Source organism: Astatotilapia calliptera, chromosome 8 (assembly GCF_964374335.1).
Source record: "Astatotilapia calliptera chromosome 8, fAstCal68.1, whole genome shotgun sequence".
NCBI lineage: Eukaryota > Metazoa > Chordata > Actinopteri > Cichliformes > Cichlidae > Astatotilapia > Astatotilapia calliptera.
In genome coordinates, this window is record NC_137429.1 from 5,054,531 (window position 1) to 5,073,519 (window position 18,989).

An 18,989-nucleotide genomic window follows, 5' to 3' on the forward strand; every position below is an offset into this window, starting at 1 on the left:
GTTGGGTTTTTCTCTGTATCTATGAAGCGCCTCGAGGCGACTTTTGTTGTGATTTGGCGCTATATAAATAAAATTGAATTGAATTGAATCATTATTAATACTTATTTATTTATGTTTGATTTTGGCCGTTCAGTGATCAATAACTAAACATTAAACTTTGTTAACTAAACTATTAACAAAACATTTATTTACTAAACACGTTTTTTAAACAGTTAAATGTGTCGTTACAGTTTTATTTTGTTCATTATGTAACATAATTTTAAATATGAGAAAACAGAGACTGACACAGTGTATTATTGTTATTGAAAAAAGTGATATGGGTGAAAAACAACAGTAATAATTCAACAATTTGGCTTCTTGTGAACTCCAGACTGGACAAACCTGAAAACACAAGCATTAAATCCCTGCAGCAACAGAGTTTCTGTAGTGGCCTAATTTCAGTTCATTTGAATGGTGACCTAACTTGCAAATTCAGCGTCTATTCACTGTCTGTGATTTTAAACAAGCCATGCAAAGCAGCTCGATTGCTCTCGTTCTCTCCCTCCAGCTTAAAGCCATCACAAAGACTTATGTAAGAGAAAATGCTCAGTGAAAGGTGACTTTATTCTGACTCCAAAGTCCACATTAAAACAATACTTGGATTTAAAGTGAGACTGATAACGGGGGTTTTATTTACAGTTTGGAAAGCCAATCACCTCTCAGGTTCACATTAGCCCTGATGTCAGAGATCTTGATATGGGACTGAGCTGAAAATCACATGGCTGCAACATTTACTCAGTCATGCACTCAGCTGGGCGGGCTCTAGGTGTGTGTGTATGTGTGTGTTTGAGGAGGGTGTGTGCTAAAGAGGAGTGCAGAGGGACAAGGTAAGAGGGAGAGGCAGAGGGAGAGAGATGCTGCACCTGTGCACGCTCACCTGAGGAGAGGAAAAAGATTCCACAGAAAAACAAAGAGAGGAGATAGAAAGTTTGTAAGCATGGTGAGACAGTGTCGCATGTGAGAGAGTCCCCTTTCAGCCAGCACACTGTGAACAAGGTAAGAGAACGAGCGCACCTGAAAGCCTCCAATGAACTGCAGTGGAAACTAGACTTTTATCTGTGCAAGAAATACACATTTAACTCTAATTACAAAAATCAACATGCTACTTCCATCTTTTTCGCTGGTATTTCCACAGCTCAGCAACCCTGATCAACATATTAGAACTGCAGTACTGTATTTGTATAGCCAAACAACAGCTAAAGTCAAATTTCCAAGTGAAAATGTCAAAAGTTTTTTGTTTCTAGATCCTTAAGTTGGAGAAACGACTTTAGTTTTTCACAGTATGTAGATGCAAACTGGATATTTTTGAGTTTTTCAGGGACAAAAACAATAAATATGGAGACATTAGCTTGGGTAACTTGAGGTGAGTGCTGTGTTTTAACAGTCAAATTATGGCTGAAGTAAAATTCTTTGGAAAAGAGGCCTGACTTTCGATGATTTCAGCCTCTCAAAAGTGAAAACTTGGGGTTTTTACTTGTCTTATATCAAACAAATTCAGAGTTTGAGAGCTTTTGATTTACAGAAGAAAACATTGGAAGAAATCAGCTTGAGCTGGACAAACTGTGACACATTTTGACCTTTGCCACTGTTTTTAAAGACAGTTAATTGAATAATTAAAAAGGGTTGAAGCCTGAAGGAGACACTAATGCATTATCTTACATCAGAAAATATTAGGAGGCCCACAGGGTTACTATGCATGCTAAATAACATAGTGCAGATATGTTTTAACATGATTTTATTTGTCATGTTTGAGCTGGTTAGAATAACACTAAGTCATAAAAGAGCTACAGTCACAAATTAACCTTTTTGGACTTTGCACCTGTGTGAAGTTTACAATTCAATCAGCCTGTGGATTTTTGTGACCTTTGAGAAGGCAGGAAGGCCTCTGGAACAAATGACTAAAAGACATTTTTATTAATGGAAATAATCAGACGAGCCAAAAAAACTTTGCTGCTAGGGGTCAACAGCAAGTCTGGTACAAGGGATGAAACCTGAGAATCTAGTGAACCTTCAGTTTAAGTTACGAGGGCAGCAAAGCCCTCGGTGCCCTTGGAGGCTCCTCTCTGTCTTTCTGCGGCTCAAAAGTTATTCTTTTCAAAGACTTTGCAGGTCGTTAGTGATTTCTGATTGTGCGCCACAGTTCCTGCTGTGATCTCTGAGGCTTTGCTTGGGCGGCTCACCCACACATAACAGAATACATGGTAACTTATTAAAATGGAGGGCCTCCTTTGTGTCAACAGGAGTTTTTGTCTCAAAGGTCATATCTAAGTCAAACACGGCATTCTTTTGGAAATATGTGTGCATATCGACAAGCTGTCTTACTTAACATGGTGTGAAAGTGCCGAGAAGGTATTCTGTCTTGTAGAAGCTGTTTTGATGGCGAGTCAAGAAAATTATGCAAATGCTCTGTAAATGTTTGCTATGAAGAAACCTGTCCTTTTTGTGTAGGAATAAACAAACAGATGATGAAACAGAGAGAAAAAATGCTAAAATCTGAGGAATGTGACATAAAAGAAGCTATGGAAACCCAAGTAAACACATTGAAGTGGTTCAGACCCTTGTAAAAGCTCTTCTTGGTGAGCAACTATCTGTTACCTGAGCATCTGTGAAAACCACACACCCAGGTTATTAAGCAAAGAGCAACCCCGGGTCCAGAGGAATAAATGTAAAAGGTGCCTGCATTGCTGTTTCCAAAACTTAAAATCAAAGAACCTTTGCACTCTTCGTTCGTGCCATTTGCCAAACATCACATGGGTCAGATAAGAGTAGGATGAGTGTTTCTGCAAAGGGCATAGACTCTTTATTTGCATAGGTGCTACATGATAAAATAACCACACCAAAGGGCCTGACTTCCTGTCAGCCATCATAAAAGAGAGCGATATGGCTGTGTTTGTGAAAGTCATAAAATCTGGTTTATGAGCCACGCTTTTATCTAAACACTTTTTTTAAATGTTTCATCCCAACCTTCAAGTTTAAGTTTTAAATGTTGCAGTGAGAGGTGGGGTTAATCTAAAATACTTAATAAACTGCTCACTATGTGTTTATCGCACATTCACGTTTTCATTGAATCTATCTGGTCCCCGCTTTAGTAAAGTAGCTCAACAAAATTCCTCTAAATTCTGGTAAAACTAAAATAAAAAGACCTCAGAGCTGGACTTACCATAATAGTCTCACTGATTGTGCTTACAACTACAGTAAAAATGCTATTATTTACAAGTTCACAGCTTATTTTGTGGTTTTGAGGACATGATGCACTGCTTTAAACGTGAAACTTACAAAATTCAGTTTAAAATATGTAAAGTAATTTCTGACTTTTTGTATTTTGGCAGTTTTACTTGGAAATAAACCATCAGAACAGTTGCAGGTTAGCTTTCTGTCAAGCAAAGGATCAATTTGAAAACTGTAAAGCCAAGCAAACACGCCTGCAGTTAAATGCAGTAAAATAATAATAAAAATATTCCTCAGAGATTTTGGTTCATGTTGACATGACAGCATCACACAGTTGCTGCACATCCATGATGTGAATCTCCTGCACCATTGCATCTCAAAGATGCTCTAATAGATTGAGAACTGGTGACGTTTGACATCATTTGAGCTTTGTGACATGGTGCGTTATCATCTTCCAACAACCAGCAGCAATATTCAAGCAGGCTTTGGCTTTTAAACAATGCTCAGTTGTTACCAAGAGGCCCAAAATATGCCAAGAAAATATCACCCACAGCATTACACCTCCGGCAGCCTGAGCCATTGATAGACTAATTTTGCTGCAGAAATTAAGACTCATCAGACCAGGCAAAGATTTTCCAGTCTTCTGTTTTGCAGTTTTGGGGATCCCTTGTTAACTGTAGCCTCAGTTTCCTGTTCTTAGCTGACAGCAGCGTTACCCCGTGTGGTCTTCTGCTGCTGTATCCTATCTGCTTCAAGGTTTAACATGTTACATAATCAGAGATGCTCTTCTGCATACTTTGGCTGTAGGAAGTGGCCATTTGAGTTTCTGTTTTCTTCCTATCAGCTCAAAGCAGTCTGGTCATCCTTTGCCCTCTGACATCATAGGGATTTTAATTATGTGGGAAAATCCCAGCTGATCAGCAGTTTCTGAGAAACTCAGATCAGCCCATCTGGCACCAGCAACCATTCCACGTTCAGTGTCACTTGAATCACCTTTCCTTCCAATTCTGATTATGGTCATCGTGACCAAGTCTAAATGCTGCCATGTGATTGGCTGATTAGATACTGAGGTTTAGGAGAAGCTGAGCAGGTGCACCTAATAAAGTGGCTGTAAGTGTATATTCTTTACAGACATAAGAATATATTAAAAGAAGGTGGAAGAAATAGAAAAATAAAGACACAAAACATATTTTCTGTGTGTATTCAAGATGATTTATGTAAGGCATGATCCGACCCATGAACATGTTTATGACCTCTTTGATACGATAAAAGAGTTGGCATGAAAGAGTCAGCGATTGCTCCATAAGGAAGTTATTTGACCTGTTTGGTTACCAGGTGACCGAGGACCACAGAGACCTGGGTGTATTATTCTGTTATCGTTACCTGTGTATGTATCCATACACCTGAAATAATACAGATGATATCACTTGATGAGAAAACCCAGAGGCTTTTGGTCATGTTGTGATTCTTAAGTGAACAACAGAAAGACACCCTTTGTCATTATGTAACACGTTTCCAAACTCCTGGTTCAGCATCGGGACGACAGCTTGCTTCCCCAGTATTTGCTTTCCTGACTTTATATCAGATCACATGCGAGCGATAGAGGATCCTGTGCAGATAATCATTAATTTATCAGCTGAGAGCAGAGTGTCAGGTGTTGCTCCCCCATTGGGTTACACCTCGTAATCACGGAGATGTGCACTGGATGAAGTAAGCCAGCCGTAGTATCGTCTGCTTTCTACAAACTAGTCCTGCACAGAGCAGCGGAGTAAACAGTGTTGTTTGTCTTTTTGAACTGGTTCACCAACAATGAGAGAATGATATAACATTAAAGGCATGATGTTCAGTGCAGACTGAGATTAATTTGAATGCAAATCTGCAGCAGAAAATTTGTACAAGTGAAAAATTTGCATCTACTTTTTGACATTAAATGTAAGTAATTGGAGCTATAGTTATTGTAAGTTAGCAGAACTTCAAATATTAATGCATTTTCCCTTTAAAAACCTTATAAATGAATTTCAGAATTTAAATCTTTTGATTACATGCTATATGTATAATTTAACTTCAGATCAATTAAAGTTCTTATCAAAGAACTTCAGTCACAGTTTTACAGCTTTGCTGTTCTCGCATGAATGTAAATAAAGGACATCCTGAGCAAATGAACTAAAACACAGAGGAACAAATATAAAACAATGAAGTGTGGCAGAGCATGTATAAATTTAACTAACATCCATAAATGACTGTTGCAAATCTCTGGGTTTTCCTACACTGTAATATCATTGCTTTAATCTTTATTAAACCCGGAAGCAAAACTGCTGAGATTAAAGGAGAATGCCCTGGGGCAATAGAGGTGGTACTAATTTAACATGTTTTTCAATAGCAGGAGAAACCAGAGCTACCTGGGGAAACAAGCGCAGCAGCATAGACAACACTCAAAATTCACACAGAAGCAGCTGCTTGGGGGCCCCCACATCAGCAGAGGGCCCCCAATTAATTTAATAAATATGTTAACTGACCGGTTTAATCATTCACTGTGAGCGCTGAGCTTTTGCAAGTTATTTATTATTAACATTCACTAACAATAACAACAATAACAGAAATGTCAAGGGGTGGTGAGCTCAGGGGATATTGTATGGAAACAGCAATTACAGTGTTAACCTATTTTTACTCTCTAGACAGTTAGTTTCCATTTAATTTATTTAACACTGTTTTTAAATTTGCGCTGTTACATAAAATAATATTTCGGTCTGTGGTAAATTCTTTGTGACTGTGCTGCCCTTTTGCACAATTTAAAAAAAATTTAAACAGTGAACTTGTTTTAAAAATCATCATCTGCTTGTTTATTGTATTTCTTTCCAGCACAGAATAACTAAGCCATTAGAATTGTTGTGTTAGATGCGTAATGCAGAAATGGTTTGGCAAGGGCAATATAGCTAATAGTGGCTTTGCTGACGTGGGTGGCTGAGGGCCTTTAATCAAATCCTGCTTAAGGCCTTGTAAAACTTTAGGCCACCTCTGTGTACGAGGCTTTGCAATTTACCACATAAAATCACCTTTAAATGATTTTAATTAATTCAAAATGGAAAAAAAAACAAGTAAGTGGAACTGGAGTTTATTTTATACAAACTACTGAATTACTTCTTAAAGTACATTTTGAGTTATGATAATCTAATCCAATGTTTTGTATTTTTATATTAAAACCTGAATTTTATTGACGTTAGCAAAAACAATTTGACAGAAAAAACATGGCTGATAATGGCGTCTCTCAGGGATCAACACCGGGCCCACTGTTAATTACTTTCAAAGTGCATTTATTCAGTGTAATTTCCCACTCAGAAGTGTAATGTACATTTTTATGCTGATGATGCTGTCTTGACTGCCACTACCAAACTTTCTCCAGCTTAGCCTTTCATGATTTCAGACCTTTAAATTAAAACTGGTTGCAAGTGATACATTAAAGTTTCATAAATACTTGGCTATTCAGTTGATTCGTAACACTACAAAGCTCTTATTTATATTGTTGACCAGGTATGAATAAATGTAAATGTTTGACTGGTTTCAAATCTTCCTCTGGTCAAATGATAGTGATAAAGAGACTCGGTATATTTCAAAATTCTACCAAGTTTTGATCTAGCTGTACATACTGTAGTTTTTTTGTGGCCTAGACCCTTTCCTGACTACATTTAGATATGCATTTATAGATGGAAATAAAAAGACTTTTTGTATAGATAAAGACTGACTAACATGTCTGCATTAAAACTGACAGAATAAATGCTGTTTTGAAGTGTACAAAGTAATGCTAAAACACTTTATTTACCTAGAATTCTTTGCTATTGCTCACCACACGCTAAGATCTCTGAACTTTACAGGTTGATCCTCCAGTCTCTGTTGGTGCCATGGCTGACTCAAGCTGGTGGAGGCTGACCTTCTCACGCAAGAAGAAGTCTGAATCCAAGGTTCTGTATGAAATCCCAGCAGAGCATGGCAGTAACACTGGGAACAAAGACCACCCGAGTAGTAACGGCTCTCCAGAACTGGACAGCCAGTTGAATGCCAAACTGGAGAAAATCGTCGATAAATCTGCCACCAAAGGACGCCACGTCAAGGTCTCCAACTCCGGCCGCTACAAGGAGAAGAAGAGGGTCCGCGTCACGCTGGCCGAGAACCCAAATCTGTTTGCAGACAACAACCTCAGTCAAGAGAATCATAAAAAGAAGACAGAGAAATAGCACAGAAAATGCACATACTTGATCAGTAATGTGTCATATACACATAAGAAGCTTCAAAGATGGCTTGAATGTATGCAAACACCACCATGTTGTCCTACATGTACTACTACTGTGCTACTATTCACCACACACAGGAAAACACAAGAAAAAAGACACTTAAATAAACAACGAGGTGTCAAAATTTAAAGATCCACCCGGCAGACGGGAACTAAACACAGTCCTGGACACATTTTTCTCCAGATTTTCTGTCTTTTAACTTTTATATTTACTTCCTTGTGCTCACGCTGTTGTTTTATATTTTCAAAAATGACATGAAGGAAAATTTGGGGAATTCTCGCCTCATGATTCAAATGTAACATTGGTGTCATTTAAGTTTTCATTTTTTAATGTTGTAGATGTAATGTTATGTTTCAGGTTTTTATGTTTTGTTAAATGTCAAAGGAAATTTTTATTACATTTTTATGACCAAAGACTTGACGTCACTGATTACATCTGAAACATTATGGTGGATGCTTTCAAATATAAAGGCCCCCAAAAGTATCAAGTCATCATTGAAAAGACTTGAATTTCTCAGCTCTAAGAAACAAAATGTTAAAGTAAATGTATTTATTTATATATCTATATACACTTGTCAAGTAAAATATCCCCAAACGGGGAAGGACAAACATCTTTCGTCCATCCTTGTTTCCACATGTTCTTAAATGAAAATTATAGATTGTATATGAAAGATTAATGTAACCATTAACGATCACCATGTTGATCTTGTCATCCAAACATGCAACAATGTCAACTTTTTCTCGAGGCAACAGTCAGTTTGACAACATATTTTGCAGCCACAAATATTAAACGTTTACTTGTGAGGAATACATGTGCAAATTACAGCTCTCATTGTCATGAATTCTAAGTTGACACCCTGAAAAATGCTCTCATGTTTCACATATGAAAACATCTAAATTCACGTTGGTTTCCTTGGATGTAGAAGTTGGATAAGAGGGTGGAGTTCTAAATTATCAGCTAGCCCTAGAAAGCCTGATTAGATAGGTGCAGTCATAAACCGCAGAGTTTCGATAATGTTCAGTATCGGTCAGTACAGCTGATCACACAGGAAGAAAAGTGGCAGAAATTCCTTTAAAATGCTCTAAAAGGCACCAACATGGTTTAGATGTTTTGAAATGTACATGGCAAGCTACAGTTGCCTATATCAATGTCTGTCACTCCAGCCACAACCGTAATAATGCAAGCTTTAAGCCTTAATATGCTTTAAAAAAGTCAGTTCTTTAAAAGAAAATCATCCTCTCATAGTTGCTGTTAAGGGGGGAATTAGCTACAGGGACAAAATTCAAGCTGTAAATTCAGACTGACTCATATCTGGAGCCAGGCTTTTAGAGGAACTGCAGGTTTTGGCTTTATTTTTCGAGCCTGGAGGTTGCCCCAGGTGACCGCGGTACAGTTTATGGATACAATCATATCAGAAAACATGACTTGGGTATGCTAATTGTGCTTTTGTACGAATCAAATATCTGTTTATGTCATTGTGAAATAACTTCATGCTGTTTTGTTGGTTTAACTGTCCAAATAACTCCTGCAGCCATTGCATGTGACACATCAACAACAAGAAATGCTGTCTGTAATTTTTTTCTGAGATGCTTTTTTGTTTGTAATAAATATAAAAGTTGTTAACATGTAAGATTTTCTTCTGTTTGTGCTGGAGTCTACAGTGAGGAGAGCTTTTAACATGCAGATGGTGGCCTGTTTAAACGCGATGATCTTGGTCGTTCTTTGGGGTTAGTGAGCTGTTCAGCCTGTTTTGTTGACATGGTGATAGTAAGCAGGGTGATATTTGACACCCTGTGGTCTGCTTCTGCATTTTGTAGTGGAGCTGCCCTGCTGTTAGCTGAGAAAATGACAGATATCATCGAGTGATTCACAGAAATCCACAAGTCAACAGTTAATCCATGAGAATATTGCATGTTTCTAGTGATTCTGAGTGATCGTGTTTCGCTGAATCTTGGTGTTTGTGTTAGCTGTGCTACTGACATCTGCTGGTCAAACGCACACTCTGTCCTCAGTTACAAATTAAAACTTTATTAATAGCTATTTTCCCACATTTACTTCAAGCTATATACCACAATTTCATCCTCAAACAATACAGGACACACAACAGTTGGCACAAATGACATCACGTGCTCTTTTAATCTCACTATTAAAAGGCAGTCACTGCCATAGATTTAAGCCTGATACAATCAATTTAAATTAAGTTAACCACCAGTACAGGTCACATATTTTCCATTTGTAAGTGTAAAATCATATTTGTCACCAATTAGAAGAAAAATATACTTTAGTTGTTCAGTTAACAGACTTGTGATTTTTTCACGAGTTGCTAACACGACTGAGGCAGTAAACTCTGTCTAGAGACAACAATGAATTTGAAACAAATATTAGTTTTCTCATGAGGAACAAGCTCTCTTTGTCATAAATTCTAAGATGACACATTGAGCATGCTCTCATATTCCCCATATAAAAGCCTCTAAATTCATTTTTATATTTATTGTTCAGGTTATGGCCAAAGATGATGTTCTGAATCCATAATTAGCAAAACAGTCACACTTTTCTTTCTTTCTCAAGCAATTGTCTCAATTTTCCATATTTTCTTTAGAAAACTACACACCTGTACAGAAATAATCACACCAATGGAGAAGAACAGCAGCTAAGTGTTGATGAGTGGAACAGATTGTGCTTTTTAAGAAATAAGAAACAGTTTTCATGTCCTAGAAGGTCAACGACTGCACTGTTAAACAACCACAGCCATACTGTTAATCATTATTTTGAGTGGGTAAAGTTTGCTCCACTTTTTCAGGCCAGTGCCCTTTTTCCATTACAAAGCATGGAAAACTCAAAAGTTGCACAGTCAGATTGTGCCACGCTGCTCCACTTATCCACTTAGCACACATGGTTCACCTCAAAAACAGCACAGTGACATTTGGCTTGTTGATAAACTGCGCACAACAGCACCTATGCAAGGTTATTAATGTGAGGTAAAGATGGTGATCTTTTTAAATCAGTGATAGTCGAGATGAAACATGTCCTCTCCTTTATTTCACAGCCTGCTGATGCTCCTCATGGGGACAGTCGCTGGTACACCCAGCCTCCCTCTGCAGCGTGCTGAAACTCTCCCAGCTCGGACTCTCCGTCCTTCAGCTTGGTGAAGACGATGCGGTCGTGAAGTCTGTTTGTCTGTCCCTGCCAGAACTCTATTGAAAAAGGCTTTACGATGTAGCCGCCCCTATTGGAAAAGAAAATCATGGGACAGTTAAAGGCAACGAACCGAAAAAGCTTTAAGAAGCCGTACCAACATGTTATTAACTTTAATTAAGAGCAAAGGTTTACCAGTAATCAGGCATAGGCACCTCTGTGTCCTTGTACTTCTCCTCCAGTTCTGCATTTTTCTGCCTCAGATACTGAAAGAAATTGTGAAAACTGAGACTTAGACATTGTACGCATTACCTACAACGTGCAGGTGGAGCAGCTTCGGCGCTTACATCTCTGTTAGGCACAGTAGTGCTTTGTCGGCTCACGACAGCGCCGACCTGGCTGCTCTTTGGCCGGGAGTGGAAATAATCGCAGGAGCTCTGGTAGGGGATCCGCTCCACGGTGCCTTCAATGCGAATCTGAAAATCAAAATTAAATTTAACTTACATTTACTATGAAAATAAAAAGTTTAAAGAAGAACGTAATATTAAAACGTAATAGTAAAATTAAGGTTTCTGCACCTGTCTGTTCAGTGGTTCCCAGTAGAAGACCAGGCATGCATGCGGATTGCTCTCCTGTGAAGAAGAAAGTGATCAGAGGACCCGACAACACGGAAGAAGCCTTAAAGATTCATGGATGAAGTGAAGGAGGACATGCATAGGGTTGTTGTGACAGTGGAGGATGCTGGACACAGGGTGAGATGGAGGCAGACTTTATCAACAAGGGGCGACAAGTGTCAGTATTTGATTTAAGACAAAAAGAAGACAATGCATATCAAAATTCATGCAAAACATTTGAAACCTGATGAATAAAAAATTCCCGCGATATAATTTTTATTTAGAATAATAAAAACAAAGTCTTCAGAAAGCAATATGTACTTATCAGTAAAAGTATCAGTAAAAGCCAAAGAATAAAAATGCATTTTCAAATGTTTTTTTTAAAGATGTCTAAAATCAGTGGATCACCTGCTTCCATCTCACCCTATAACTGGCATCTAACATGAACCTTCTGTGTGGTCTTCTTCTCTTCTTCCTGCCTGGCAGCTCCATAGTCATTATATTTTGTCCATTATATCCACTATCCCTCGTCTGTGCACGCTAAAACCATCTCAGCCTTGGCTCATGAAGGCATCAAAAACCCTTTGAAACTCTAAAGCAAAGAAATGGCTTGATAACGTGTTCTGCATAAATTATGGGCAAAAATCCAAAGATAAAGAGTTTATTGTCCCCAAAGTCATAGAAATGTATTTCCAAAGCTCAAACCAGTGAATTGGTGCCATTTTTGTTTGTATGACTGATACAGATGTTGATTTGTAATTTTTTGTGCCTGCTAACTACTCGCTTAAGAAATACATTATTGATAAAAGCAAAAGAGCTGGACTCAATAATAGCATTTAAACACAGTAATGCACTATCTGTGAGACAATAACACAGGAAACAGGAAGAATTACACATTTATTCAAAACCACCTGAGGGCAAAAGAAGCAGAGCATGGATGTAGACGGCTGCTGACAGAGTCAGCGATAAAGATGCTTCTTACCAGCTCGCAGCCCTTTCTGCTCTCATAGTTGGTGAAGAAACGGAAACCTTCACTGCTGTAACCTTTCAGGAGGACCATGCGAGCGGACGGACGTCCATCCCTGAGTACACAACAGATACGATTAATTGTACAAAACTGTGAAAAGAAATCAGCTCCAATCTGTTCGGGGGGCAGCGTTTCTTACTTGGTGGCAGTGGCGAGGCACATAGCATTGGACTCTCCTATTTCAGGACACTTGGTGGCTTCATCAAACCAGTTTCCAAACTGCTTGATGGGGTCGAGAGACACGAGCTGACTCTCCTCAAAGCACTGGAAACAAAACAACCGATACAGATGTAAAAAAACACAGGAAAACAGCCACTTTTACATAATGCAGGATTCAAATGATTCACTGATGCTTTTGGATTATAGTGAGTACAGGCTGTAGGCAGTATAATTACGATTTAATTAATTATTCAATTGTGTTTATCACTTTTAAACATGCCAGAGAAATATGTCCTATTTAGAGGTCAAAGCTGAGGTGTGAAACATCTGGGGAACACCTGCTTTCTCCAGCTGTATACAGCGTGACCAGATGCAAACTTCCTAAAAGTAAATTTGTGTGGGACAATAATTACACAGCCTTTTATCTGAATGCAACTTTCCAAACAATAAGAATAAAAGGAAGATTTTTGCTTGATAGTATTCTTAAATCCATATTATTTCACAGGCTTGACCCACTCAGTAGTTTTTCCTTCTCTTTTTGGTAGTTTCTATACATCATATCCTGCAGAAATCTGCAGAGCTCATGACTTTGTAGTGACTTCCCTTGCACTTTTCCCTGTTAAGCATGGGATAAGTGAAAAAAACTGTTAACTGGCACTTTATCCGGGAAGATATAAGCCAGATTTTATGGGTAATGGTTTTAAATACTAGAGCCAACCAATATGTGGGATATCATCTGAATATGTGGGATGAGGGACAAAGGATAAAAGTGTGTGGCATCATCTACAGCTACAGCTAGGATGTCCCATTTTAATGGTGGTGACAGCACACCATTCATCAATTTTTTGTTGTTGTTGTGGTCATTTTTCAGTACTACTCAGGGGTGTGTGTTTCATTAAATGATATCAGTTCATATGAATCTCACACGAAACGTGCTTAAAAACAAAAACAAGGATAGCAGTGTCCCTCACAGCAATAACTTCCCTGTTTTGAACCTCCTGGGGCTTTTCTGTGTTAAGTCTCAATGACCTCAATGTGCCTGCGTGGCTTTTTATCCAGGTACTCCGGTACTTCACTGAAGTAAGACGCAACCCATACGGAAACATTTAACGCAGTGGGATCTGGTCACAGACTCTATCCATGGCAGCCAGATTACATTCCAGCTGTGCACACTCACTGTATTTTTTTTGCACATCTAATTCAGGGTTCATAAAGTGACCTTGCATTTGCACAGCACTGACAGAGTGGCTTCAGTTACATGACTCAATACACTGTATCCCAACGCAGGTAACTCAGCAGTTTCTCACCTCCAGATCTCCTTTGTACCTCTTCCTCATGTTACTCAGGTCCATACTGGTTCCGCTGCAGTATTTCGAGGTAAAAACGCGCGGCAGCCCTACTATCCTAGTGGCACGAGAGGGCAGATTTCCTCCAATAAAGCAAATATGTCTCAATATAATCGTACTGAGTATGCGCCTCATGCCTGTAAAACACACGCTGACGTAACGCTCCCTTACGTAAAATGTTACGCAAAAGAATGCTGTAAGAAAATCATCGATTTTAAAAATCATTTTACTCTACTTATTTAGAAACTATGTAATCTACGGATTTATTTTCATATGAACTAAAAATGCAAACAAAAACAAAACAAAAAAAACCCGAACGTCGGTAATTGTGCGTCATTACGCTAGGACGCGTTCGCGTACAAGCCCACTCGGAGTCTCTTCTCCGGCATTGCAGCAATTTGCTTATTATTTTAGCCAAATTATTTAGATAATACGTATATGGATACAGGTTATCGGTTTTTAAATGTTTTCCGACGTGTTCGTCACAAAGCACAGCTTCATTTAGGTAATTTTGTTTTCTTTTTACGCTTAAAGTTTGTTAAATATGAGGAAGGTTTTCTTTTTGCCGACATGTCAGTAAACGCAGCACGCATGCGTTCGTCACTTTCCTGAATAACGACGTTTTCCTGTGAAAGATGGCGGCGACCTTGTGTTCGAAATTGCTGCCAAAACATGGTAAAGTACTATACTTATACCATTACTTTTTCTTTTTTAAACATTGCGGTTCTGGTTAGTCTGTCTAATTTTCAGCAACTAGCTACTGTTAGTAGCGTTAGCGGGGACTCCGTCTTTAGCTGTTATTACGCTCAGTTAGTCGATGTTAGCTCCGCAGCGCTCACTGACAGGTTGTACAGCAGACATTTACCTGACATTTGTGGCTTTCAGGATGGCTTCCCCTCACACAGAGTGTCCGACACGGGTCCAAGGCTGTGACCCGCCACAGGAAGCCTCTGCACATCCAGAAACAGAAGCTGCTAGCGGTTACTCAGTACATCCCCCCCGCACGGGAGTTTCCTCCAGGCGCTTACCCGTCCCAGACCAAACACGTCCAGGAGGTAACACACCAGCATGTTCAGCCTTTTACTGAAAGCCTGCACGATCGGAACAAGTCTCACTTCATATAGGACTGCTCAGCATTGTGTGCTTATTTCTTGGATTGGCTTAGGTTTACAAAACCTTTGAAATATGTTGCTTAAAAACAGGCATTTGACATTGCATCCTAAACAACTTTTACCAGGCAGTCAGCAGCTGATGGAGCAGTTTAATAACTGTTGCAAAAGAAATGGGAATATACAACAGTGTTTGTACACGTGCTTAAGGACATGATAAACTTTATCTTCCACATCTGCACTTTGTATTTAATTTGCAAGGTAATTGGAAAAGTTGGTTTCATTTAAATATTTGCAATATTGTCATATTTATTTTTCGCTTGGTCATTATGAAACCTTTAACTTGCACGGTTACCCTACCCTATCCCATGATGTGACAGAGCATTCTCCTCTGTCACACCAACCCTCTTCATGTCCTCCTTCACTAATTGTCTCTGTGCTCTCCCTCTTTTCTTCTTGCTTGCAGCTCCATCTTCACGATCCTTTGTTCAGTATATCCACTATCCCACCTCTAAACATGTCCAAACCTTCTTACCCTTACCCCTCTAAGTTGTCCTTCCCATGCACTCATTTCTAATCCTGTCCATCCCGCTCATTCCCAATGAAAATCTTTACATCTTAAACTTGGCGTCCTGTCTTTTTGTCAGTACTATAGTGTCCAAACCATACATCATAGCAGGTCTCACTAACCTCTTTAAAATCTTACCTTTTACTTGTACTGCTATGCTTCTGTCACCTCGACACATGTCGCCACCCTGCCTGCACTCTTGTCTGTTGCTTTGGATGTCTTTTTTAAAAAGTAGCATAACAACTGTGTATACAACTCTGATAGATGTAAAGCTTATTCAGAACTTTAGCTACTCTTACCATTTTCAAAGATGAGGTTATTTTTACCTGAAAGCTTCATCTTTTACAGTAAAATACGATATATTTTCTGCTGCTCAGTAGGTAAATGATAAAAACATTTTTTGGAACCAGAATTTTACACATTACAGAATTAATTGGGCTTTTATTTTGTTACTTCAAGCAGATTTTGAAAGTATGCACTTATGTCCTTTTGTTCAAGTAGTAGTCTTTTTTTTCCTGGTTTGGTCTGCAGGTCTCGTGCTTTACTGAGTGTCAATCTCTTCCGTCTCATTCCTTCAGGATAATGATTTGACCTTACTAATGAAGAGGGAGTTGAAGAAGTTGTTTGAGGATTGTAAAATGATCGCCGTGGTCCAGAACAGCAGCAGCAGTGCTGAAGACATGATGACTCTCAGGCACAGACTTTATAAACACAACATCACAGTCAAGTTCTTCCCCAACAAGGTAAGACTGACGTTGTTGATTCTGTGACATTTCCTATTTATCGGGAATCAAATACGTTTGAGATGTTTCTGAATAATAACATAATAAAACAGCTTTCATTAATCCAAATCTAAGTAATAGACAGTGTTTTTGGTAACATTTTTAGGGTCAGAAAGGACAACAAAGTGTGGATTATATTCTCTTGAATGTTGACAGCTGCACACTCCATGGATGAGTAGTCCTGTAATACTTCTAATGTGTGATTTAGACTTCTGTGGCGAATCTATGTCATAACTTACTTAACCACGCCTTAACCTTCCACGTAACCTGATGTGCACCTTCTGAAAAGTGTAACCAATGTCAAGTCGACGCCCAGCGTAACGACTGAATTTGTTCACTGTCTGATGGCACCCAGGACCATCCCTTATACTTTACATAAACTATAACAGCAACAATAAATCATTTTCTGATGATACATAAGACGATAAACTTTGAGTTGTTGTTTCTGTCTGCAGCTTTTTAGCTCACAGCGTCCTTCATATAGAAGAACATCCTGCTGCACAATTTCACATCAAGGATCATTAATCTTCTAATTCACAGTTGTTTGTTTTCAGGTCGTGCGGTCGTTCCTGAGTGACTCCATTTACTGCAACATGGGTCTTCTGTTCGTCGGCCCAACGGTTATGTTTGTTAGCAAAGAGCCGAAGGTGAAAGAGATGCTGACGACTCTGAGGGGCAGCCCACAGATGACACTTCTGGGTACGTTTATCCACGTGCGAGGAATAATTAGCATTGGATATTGTTATGATGCCTCGGGAACCATGAAATGAGTTCAGGAAAAGTTGAGCTAAATTGTCTTCTAAATTAACTCGTCAATCTTCTGCTGGTGACAGTTTGGGGCTGTGGGTTGAGATAAGGTTCCACAACCTGCTTGTGTCTAACCTTGGAGCACAATCGGTTGGTAGATGAAGTTAGGGATCCAGTTAGTTGGGATAAGCAGTTACTGCCTCTCATCTAGAAAATGCCAAGTGTACTGTGAGTGTACACAAGGATACTGTGGCCCAAATTCAGTCTGTCCTCTACAGACGTTCGCTTTGTCTGCATGTTCACTTCCTTAAATGGAAGTGTGTTTTCAAACCCTCCAACACTGAATCTGCACCAAATCACGCTTATTAACCCAAGTTTGTGAACCGGTGTTAAAAACTGTTTGTAAAATTAAACAGATAATATTTTGCCAGCTGAAGCCTGTCTCTGTAAAACAGATTTCAGATCAGTCCAGAAATGGAAGGAATCCACTGCAAATATCTGTAATGATCTTTGCTCTTCTTTCATCAGGAGCCTGCATAGACAACACGCTGCTGAGTGCACAGGGCATCGTGAGCTACTCCAAACTGCCGTCAATGACTGTCATCCAGGGCGAGGTGGTGAGCGGGCTCTCCATGCTGACTTCTCACACAGCTTACCTGCTGCAGCGCCACCCGGCCCACCTGTCACAGCTGCTCCAGCAGTATATCAAACAGCAGAGCTCGGATGGAAGCGCAGAGGCAGCTCCTAAAGCAGAGGAGGCCACGTAGAGCTACAGAGGACATTACTGGGACTGGTGACTTTCAGATCGAGAGCCAAGTGGAACAGCAAACGACTGTAAATGGACTGGATGCAGTCTTTGTTTTAATTTGGCATCAATCAGACTTTAAAGATTGAAAAGAAAGTCTTGAGTGAAAGAGATAAATTGGTGACACAGTGAGCGTCCACCTTTCGGACACCTCAGCCTGGAGATGTCTGGAGTTATTGGATAAATAATGCTTCAAATGGCTTTATTTAAGTGTTTAATAAATGACTTCAGCGCTTACTTTGGCTCATGTTGTTTCTATGAAGACTTTCTGTTACTGAGGGAACAGTGCGAACAAAGAACAGTGTGAGATAGCATACTTCTGCCACGGTTAAAAGCACACTCCACACCATACATCAGTCAAGTCTTTGGATTTAGAAGGACTAGGATCGCTTGTGATATTCTTCCTATTTCAGGGTGACGGGCATTTGTGATGATATGGTGCAAAATGTCCAATTATTGGGCAAAATCTTTCTCGCACTTTCATGCAAATCTGGGCAGAACTTTTTCACAGACACTACCAATCACATATTCCCATTGGTTGGGGTTATAATGCTTCTGTTTACATTTCAGGAGATTTTGTTTAGTACAGTGCCAGATGGAGTTGTGACCAAGTGGCATAATAAAAACAGCTCCAGCCATAATAAACACAACTGGTCACAGATCTGATGAGTTAATCTCCATGTTACAGATTACAGCATGCTAATCTGGGTCAAATGGGAGAGATGCATATTACTCATTTTCACTTCAACAGTATGCACCTCTGCACAAGATCAGGCAAACAGTAGTACAACAATGTAATTTAGAGTGCAGAAAAAAAGGAACCGTATTAAAAAAATTTAAGATTTTATTAACAAAACGACAGAAACTGCAGAACTGAATCTATTAAAATAAGATATAATATTAAAGAAATGGTAAATCATGGTTTATTGTGAATTATTAAGAATTAAGAAGGCCATATCAAGACATTCTGGTGTTCTCCTGGAAGTTATTAACATATAAAGGTCATTAATATCCCCTAAAATACTGTATTAATAAGTTTGTGTGAAGAGGCTTCAGGTTTTGTCCATTTAATCTCTGCTTCAACCTAAAAATGAGTAAACCGAGTGTTCAGAGAGAGGAGCCTGCTTAGATTCACTCTCCACTACAGCCCTAGACTCTCAGTGTAATTCCAGCTAATGCGGATAATGGGCAGGACACATTGCGC

At 39.1% G+C, this 18,989-nt stretch overlaps 3 protein-coding genes across 3 annotated transcripts; 2 read left to right on the forward strand and 1 right to left on the reverse strand.

The window, feature by feature from the left end:
• The first annotated feature begins 776 nt into the window (after positions 1-776).
• Positions 777-9,123, forward strand: prr15lb (proline rich 15 like b). Its single transcript, XM_026178484.2, has 2 exons — positions 777-1,035; positions 7,077-9,123. The coding sequence occupies exon 2, from the start codon at positions 7,104-7,106 to the stop codon at positions 7,434-7,436; it is 333 nt and encodes a 110-aa protein (XP_026034269.1). The 5' UTR covers positions 777-1,035; positions 7,077-7,103; the 3' UTR covers positions 7,437-9,123.
• Positions 9,124-9,501: 378 nt separating this feature from the next.
• On the reverse strand, positions 9,502-14,147 carry pnpo (pyridoxamine 5'-phosphate oxidase). Its single transcript, XM_026178069.2, has 7 exons — positions 13,736-14,147; positions 12,409-12,533; positions 12,225-12,324; positions 11,207-11,260; positions 10,976-11,104; positions 10,824-10,894; positions 9,502-10,719 (listed from the first exon to the last, which is right to left on the reverse strand). Exons 1-7 carry the CDS (start codon positions 13,997-13,999, stop codon positions 10,554-10,556), a joined length of 909 nt encoding a protein of 302 aa, XP_026033854.2. The 5' UTR covers positions 14,000-14,147; the 3' UTR covers positions 9,502-10,553.
• Positions 14,107-18,022, forward strand: mrpl10 (mitochondrial ribosomal protein L10). Its single transcript, XM_026178070.2, has 5 exons — positions 14,107-14,449; positions 14,660-14,829; positions 16,030-16,194; positions 16,788-16,932; positions 17,509-18,022. The coding sequence occupies exons 1-5, from the start codon at positions 14,410-14,412 to the stop codon at positions 17,745-17,747; spliced, it is 759 nt and encodes a 252-aa protein (XP_026033855.1). The 5' UTR covers positions 14,107-14,409; the 3' UTR covers positions 17,748-18,022.
• Positions 18,023-18,989: the final 967 nt, after the last annotated feature.